This window comes from Odocoileus virginianus, chromosome 11 (genome assembly GCF_023699985.2).
Source record: "Odocoileus virginianus isolate 20LAN1187 ecotype Illinois chromosome 11, Ovbor_1.2, whole genome shotgun sequence".
Taxonomy (NCBI): Eukaryota; Metazoa; Chordata; class Mammalia; order Artiodactyla; family Cervidae; genus Odocoileus; species Odocoileus virginianus.
Window position 1 is genome coordinate 367409 of NC_069684.1, and position 7045 is coordinate 374453.

The 7045-nt window shown below is 60.5% G+C and overlaps 1 protein-coding gene and 1 long non-coding RNA gene across 5 annotated transcripts in view; one reads left to right on the top strand and one right to left on the bottom strand.

The window, feature by feature from the left end:
- Window positions 1-7045, top strand: part of IPO9 (importin 9) — a 36820-nt gene extending 29775 nt beyond the window's left edge. For 2 of the 4 annotated variants that reach the window (XM_070473780.1, XM_070473783.1), the window contains 10 exons: window positions 559-785; window positions 2126-2274; window positions 2549-2677; window positions 3090-3365; window positions 3437-3603; window positions 4069-4202; window positions 4932-5054; window positions 5363-5467; window positions 5610-5686; window positions 6193-7045. In XM_070473780.1, coding sequence (XP_070329881.1) covers window positions 559-785; window positions 2126-2274; window positions 2549-2677; window positions 3090-3365; window positions 3437-3603; window positions 4069-4202; window positions 4932-5054; window positions 5363-5467; window positions 5610-5686; window positions 6193-6303 — 1498 coding nt within the window. In that variant the 3' untranslated portion in view covers window positions 6304-7045. Of the gene's footprint in view, window positions 1-558; window positions 786-2125; window positions 2275-2548; window positions 2678-3089; window positions 3366-3436; window positions 3604-4068; window positions 4203-4931; window positions 5055-5362; window positions 5468-5609; window positions 5687-6170 lie in introns of all 4 variants that reach the window. The other 2 variants (XM_070473781.1, XM_070473782.1) reach the window with 2 other exon arrangements.
- On the bottom strand, window positions 4116-6199 carry LOC139037395 (uncharacterized). The gene is made up of 2 exons (XR_011490168.1): window positions 5984-6199; window positions 4116-5603 (listed from the first exon to the last, which is right to left on the bottom strand). It is a non-coding gene; the product is annotated as an uncharacterized lncRNA (long non-coding RNA).

Here is a 7045-nt window from a genome sequence, read left to right on the forward strand (position 1 = left end):
TCCCTGCCACCCTTCTCCCCCATAACCGCAGGTTCATTTTCTAATCTGTGAGTCTGTTTCTGCTCTAAAACAAACATCTAAACCCCACAAATAGTACACCAAGTTTGTAAGTATGAGTAAAACGTTTCTATAAATTGATCTGATTTTAGGATGCAAAAGCCACCAAAAAGTACAGAACGTTTGTAACCTGGAAGTAAAAAGTGGTCTCCTGTCACCAGTGATCTGTCTATCTGAAGAATGTGCCTAAAACAATAGTGCGAGGAAGCATAATGCATTTGACTTCATATCTTAATAATTTGGATATAGCTGTGACTGGGATTTCATAACAGAATAGGGGGATGAAAGAAATTTTAAAGGAAATCGTGAAGACCAAAGCAGAAATACATTAGAAAACATAGAAATGGTAGTGCTGAAAATTCTAAAAAATAAAAGCTACAGAAAGATGTCAAAGTTTGGCGAGCTCTAGGAGTAGCTTCGTGAAGCCTGTCGCAGGGCACGCTGACGGGATGGCCGGAGTGGGGCCTGCTGCTGAGCCGCCTCGCTTGTCTCGCTCCCCAGCTATTGCGACCAGCTGAAAGTCTCGGAGAGCACAGCCGTGCTGCGGCCCTTCCTGCCCAGCGTCCTGGACGGCCTGGTCCACCTCGCGGCCCAGTTCAGCTCCGAGGTCCTCAACCTGGTGATGGAGACCCTGTGCGTCGTCTGCACGGTGGACCCCGCGTTCACGGCGAGCGTGGAGAGCAAGATCTGCCCCTTCACCATCGCCATCTTCCTGAAGTACAGCAATGGTACGCGGGGCGGGGCCGCGCACATGCCCCCTGGGTCTCCTGGGCATGTGCATTAGTGCAGAGGCAGACTGTGAGTTAGCCGGAGTCTGGCTGTGTGTAGATCCAAACAGCAGAGAGCCTGTGCCTGTGACTTGCTCTCTAGGAGCTGGATTAAAGAACCAGCAGTGAAGTGCAAGATTGAGCAACTTAAGTCAAAAAGCATCCTGAAAGAAGAGGCCTAGAACTAGGATTAGAGGGGAGCCGAAGAAGAGACAGGCATAGGTCTATGATAAGGTATTCATCACGTGTTTTCTGTAGTAGCAAGTCTTTGGAAATAATTAGTAATTACATCCATAAAATGGAATGCTGTGCAGCCATTAACAATCCAAAGAAATAATTAAAGCCATGGGGAGGTGCTCACCTTGTAGTAAGTAAATAGATTGTTTTCCAAAACTCGTAGAACAGAATCCCAAATTTTGGTTTTATTATCAGAAAAAACATTAAGGACATTTATATCTGAAGAATGCATATTGAAGCTTGGAAGGGGGTTTGTACTAATGTGAGGTCATACTAGACATTTTAGGCCGTGGTCCATGGGGTTACAGAGAGTCAGACATGACTTAAGTGACTAAGCACATGCTAGACATTTTACTTGATTGGTTTTTGCACTTAAAAATGTGCCCTAAGGAGGATTCCACCCTGCATGCGTACAGACTGCATTCTCTCTGCCCGTCACGTAACATCCCCCCGAGTGGCTGTGTTACTGCTATTTACTGCTGTGGTCATGAGCCTCCGAGCGGTTTCCAGTGCTCGTCTTGTGCAGACTGTGTGTCTTGGTGCCCTGCACGTTGAACGCTCCATAGAGGGAGAGTGTTTCTGTTTTTCTTAACGTAGGTGAAGCACATTTAGCTAAAGTTCTGTTTCTTCACAAGGCTCTGCTGTTTGAAGGTTTTCTCTTTTGCCCTCAAGTGGCTTTGGGAGCGCCCCCAGGAGATGGCATGGAGTCCTCAACATGTGGGACCTGGAAAAGTCAGTTGTTGAGGCAGTTCTGAGACGGTGGTGTCTTCTTAACAGGCTGTCAGTGGGGGCGGCTTTTCTAAGCATTTGGGCTCATTAATGAATCCACGTTTCATAAGAATACAGGCATTAGAGATTTGTCCCAGGGAAAGAGGCAGGCTTTGTTTTCGGAGTAGCTGTTGCTGACTTGCCTCTGACTCCGTCAGGTCATGTGCACTGCCTCCCGGGCCCCTGCAGCTGCCATGGACCCTGGGTCTGGGTGAGAGATCGGGCAGAAACTGGCAGCTTGGGTGCGGGCCAGTGGCAGGCAGCATGGCCGGAGCACTCACGTCCTCTCTCCTCAGACCCCGTGGTGGCCTCGCTGTCTCAGGACGTCTTCAAGGAGCTGTCCCAGATCGAGGCCTGCCAGGGCCCCATGCAGACACGGCTGATCCCCACCCTGGTCAGCATCATGCAGGCACCTGCGGACAAGATCCCCGCGGGGCTGTGTGCGGTGCGTCCTCGTCCTTATAGGCCCGCGCCACCCCTGACCAGCCGTGATGTGTTCCTGGGGCAGGGGTGCCCCTGGGCGCAGGACGGTGGGGCCTCTTGTTCCCAAGGCACCCCCAGTGATGGTGCAGGGCTTCTGCGACACCACCCTGGCTGGGCAGTCCACTGCCCTTCCATCTCCCCTACCATCAACCCTCAGCGTGCCGCCACCTGAGGGTTGGGAGCCCGCCTAGGCCCTCCCTTCCCGCCCCTGAGGCAGCCTGACTCCTCCCCTGCAGACAGCCATTGACATCCTGACCACGGTGGTGCGGAACACGAAGCCCCCACTCTCGCAGCTGCTCATCTGCCAGGCCTTCCCCGCCGTGGCCCAGTGCACCCTGCACACGGATGACAACGCCACCATGCAGGTACCTCTGCGCGGGGTCTGAGCCACAGCGCGTCTGAGTGGCAGGCTGAGGCGTTACCTGCCTTAGCGATAGAAAGCCCTCCCACCTGTACTTGTCCAGAGGACCGGGAAGGGTTCCGACTGCTCAAAGGAGTGGGGTCCGTGTGGCAGAAGAGATCCCAGCCGTGTAGGCTCGGGCCCCGAGAAGCCCTCTTCCGTCATCAGAGTCAGCAGAGGGGCGATCTGGGGAGGCTCAAGACAGCGGTCTGCTCTGTCCCCAGACCTGGGCCCATCTCCGCTGCAGCTCAGCCACGTTCCCCGGTGCCAGAGGTGGAGCCTGGCAGCTGAAGCTCCTGCTCTGAGGAGAGATCTGGGAGGCGGGTGTACGCATCTGGGTCTGGAGCCCGGCGCTGACTGGCTGCCCGTGTCCGCAGAATGGAGGCGAGTGCCTGCGGGCCTACGTGTCGGTGGCGCTGGAGCAGGTGGCACAGTGGCGCGATGAGCAGGGCCACAGCGGGCTGTGGTACGTCATGCGGGTGGTGAGCCAGCTGCTGGACCCCCGCACCTCTGAGTTCACCGCTGCCTTCGTGGGCCGCCTGGTGTCCACGCTCATCGCCCGGGCGGGCCGGGAGCTGGGCGAGAGCCTGGACCAGATCCTGCGCGCCGTCCTCAGCAAGATGCAGCAGGCCGAGACGCTCAGCGTCATGCAGGTGCGGGGGCGCCCGCGGGGGGGCCTGGGCCTGTGTGCCGGGGCGCTGAGCCGCTGTCCCCTGTCCCCTAGTCCCTCATCATGGTGTTCGCACACCTGGTGCACACGCAGCTGGAGCCGCTGCTGGAGTTCCTGTGCAGCCTGCCCGGGCCCACCGGCAAGCCCGCCCTGGAGTTCGTGATGGCCGAGTGGACCAGCCGGCAGCACCTGTTCTACGGGCAGTATGAGGGCAAAGTCAGGTGGGCCGCTGCCCGGCCCCGCCCCTCCCGCCGGCCGTGGCCCCGCCCTGCCGCCGCCCGGCCCCGCCCCTCCCACAGCCCGGCCCCGCCCCTCCCGCTGGCCTCGGCTGGGCGGCCGCCGCCTTGAAGTGCCTGGACAACTGCCTGCTGGCCCGAGCCCCTCCCTGGCCCCGGCTGAGTGTTGCCGCTGGCTTCCTCTGTTTGTAAAGCCAGCTTTCTGACCGCTTACGCTGGACTTCACCCCCTGTTCTCACCGCCCTGCACGCCTTCCGCGGCGGACGTCCACTTGCTGCTTGCCCACTCTGGCTTTGCTCAAGAGCCGTTCTCACCGCCCGTCCTTAGGGCCAGGAGCCCCTCTGAGATCGACTCTGGTGTCCCCCAGCCAGCCCGGAGGCGCGTTCCCTCTCAGTCACGGTCAGGCACGCCCCGGGGGGAGGCCGACTCACAGCCCCCTCTCCCCCACAGCTCCGTGGCACTGTGTAAGCTGCTGCAGCACGGCATCACCGCCGACGACCGGCGGCTGCAGGACATCCGCGTGAAGGGCGAGGAGCTCCACAGCCCCGACGAGGGCGTCCGCACCCGCTCCAAGTCGGCCAAGAGTGCGTGGCGCCATCCCTTACCCCCGCTGGGCTAGGACACCTGGGGGGCCATTCAGGAGGGGCTGTCAGTGCTGGGTCCCTCGAGCACAGCAGGGGACGCGGGTCAGCAGTGGAGCAGCGTGTGTGGTCCTCTTGTGGCTGCGAGTGATGGGACGCCCAGCGGCCAGCCCACTCTGGGCCCGGGACCCCTGCGTCCACGTCTGTGGTTGCAGCTGCCATCCGACCGCAGGTTCACACTCCCCATGCCATCCCTGCGGCTACGTGTCCGGGGCCCGTGGCGCTCTGACCTGCTCAAGCCCTTGGTGTCCCAGCTTTTCTCACAGGCACAGCTTGTCCCCTTTCACTCCTGACGGCTGTTGTCTCTCCTGACCTCTAAACTCCTGTGTTGTGCAGTACAATGCAGTTCTTTAACATGAGCCTCAGGACTGGGGGCTTCATCGTGGCTCAGATGGTTAAGAATCCGCCTGCAACGCAGGAGACCCAGGTTCAATCCCTGGGTCAGGACGATCCCCTGGAGGAGGCCATGGCAACCCAGTCCAGTATTCTTGCCTGGAGAATCCCATGGACAGAGGGGCCTGCAGGCTGCTGTCCACAGGGTCACAGAGTCGGACACAACTGAGCACTCAGCGCACACACACACTCAGGGCTGGGTGTGGCCCGCGGTTGGAGAGCTGGTTGGAGAACTGGGTGCAGGGAGCAGCCCAGGGCAGCCTCCTCTTTGCTCCGTAGACCCCGAGCGCTGGACCAACATCCCTCTGCTGGTCAAGATCCTGAAGCTCATCATCAACGAGCTGTCCAGCGTCATGGAGGCCAACGCCGCCCGCCAGGCCGCCCCTGCTGAGTGGAGCCAAGGTGCCCCGTGCCCCACACACTCCCTGCCCACTGCTCTGGGGCTCACCTTGCAGGCCCGCGTGGGGCTGGCTTCCAGGGGCTGCCTGCTGCGGCACCGCCCTTCCCACCTGACTTCTCTCAGGAGCCTCTCAGCCTGTTCCCGCCCACCAGCACAGTCAGCTTTCAGTCAGACTTCCGGATCTGCTCACCCCTGGTTCTCCCTGGGACTAGGGCTGCGGCGCAGAGACCCTCGGGGCCTTCTGTCCTGGCTGGTCTGGTGGGAGGGGAGGTGTGCGCCTGTGCATCAGCTGCTTCTTGTCTCCGAGCAGATGATGCCAATGACATGTGGGAGGACCAGGAGGAGGAGGAGGAGGAGGAGGAGGACGGCCTGGCTGGCCAGCTCCTGTCCGACATTCTTGCCACGAGTAAATACGGTGAGTGCGGATGACAGCCATGCACGCGGGGGGTGTCTTCAAAGGGCGGCACCTGGGCTTTTGTGCCCCTTGAGCTCAGCCTCGTGGGTGACGCTTCCCTGCCCGGGGCTGCTCCCAACCTGCCCTGGCCATGTCTCTGCAGAGGAGGACTACTATGAGGACGATGAGGAGGATGACCCTGATGCCCTGACGGACCCACTCTATCAGATTGACCTGCAGGTGCGGTGCCCTGTGAGCAACTGGGTCTTAGTGCCTGTGCTCCCCTTTCTCTCCCCGGCACCCCCCGCTCCCCCCTCCTCCCCCGTCGCCCCGTGCTCCCCCTCCTCCCCCCGGCGCCCCCTGCTCCCCCTCCTCCCCCCGGCGCCCCCTGCTCCCCCTCCTCCCCCCGGGGCCCCCTGCTCCCCCTCCTCCCCCCGGGGCCCCCTGCTCCCCCTCCTCCCCCCGGTGCCCCCTGCTCCCCCTCCTCCCCTGGTGCCCTCTGCTCCCCCTCCTCCCCCCGGTGCCCTCTGCTCCCACCTGGTTCCTCTCGTGCCTCTTGGTTCATTCTGTCTGGCTCACTGAGCAAGGCTGAGGCTGGGGGGCACCCTGCCCCTCAGGTTCACCCAGTGCTGGAATCCAGCTTCCCGCAGCTGTGTTGTCAGAGTCCCGGGGTAGCCTCTGGCACTCGAGATTTAACCTGGGCCGCCCTGGCTGCGGCCCTCAGGCGTTCTCTCCCCGCCCTCTAGGCATATCTCACAGACTTCCTCTGCCAGTTTGCCCAGCAGCCCTGCTACGTGATGTTTTCAGGCCACCTCAATGACAGTGAGAGGAGGGTGCTGCAGACCATCGGCATCTGAGGGCCCGGGCCGCGTGCAGCCCTTCCTGGCCTCGGGACTCTCTTCTCAGCCTGCAGTAGCAGCCTCAGGGCGACGCCGACAGTCGAGGCCTGGCGGCTTGTGCCTCGCAGGACGTGCGCTGGAGCGCCGGCTCCTCCCGCCGGTGCCCTTCTGCGCTGCAGGCCTCTGCCAGCCAGGCCAGAGCACACTGCCCAGCGCGATCGCGTTCGTGGTTGTGGCTCCCCCACTGGAGCACAGGAAGTCACGACCGTTCGTCTTCTAGGACAAACCTGGTGTTTGATAGGCCATCTGACGTGTTCCGCTCCGACTCCCCTCGCAGGGAAGTGGGCTTTCTGCCCTCCCCCGTGGATGCACTGGTCTCGGGGCTGAGGGGAGCCCCCCAGAGACCCCACTCCTCCTGCAACCCTGAGAGTCCCCGTCCAAGGAGGCCGTCTTGGTTTCGCATCATTGCATGACAGCCCCTCCCCGACGCTGTTCCTCGTACATGCACGCACACGAGGTTAGCCAGACCGATGGCAATTCAGTTTCCCTTTTTTAGAAAAAAAAAAAAATGGAAAAACAAATTTTTTTAAAAGTCCACCTGCCCCACCATATTTAACATGCCTCTTGCACACACGCCCCACACACAGCCTGACGCCGAGGCTGTCCCTCTCCCTCAGGAACCCTCCAAGGTGGGGACGTTGTGGCCCTCACATTTGCAATGTGTATTTTTCTAGGAGAGTAAAGTGATCTTTACAAACGA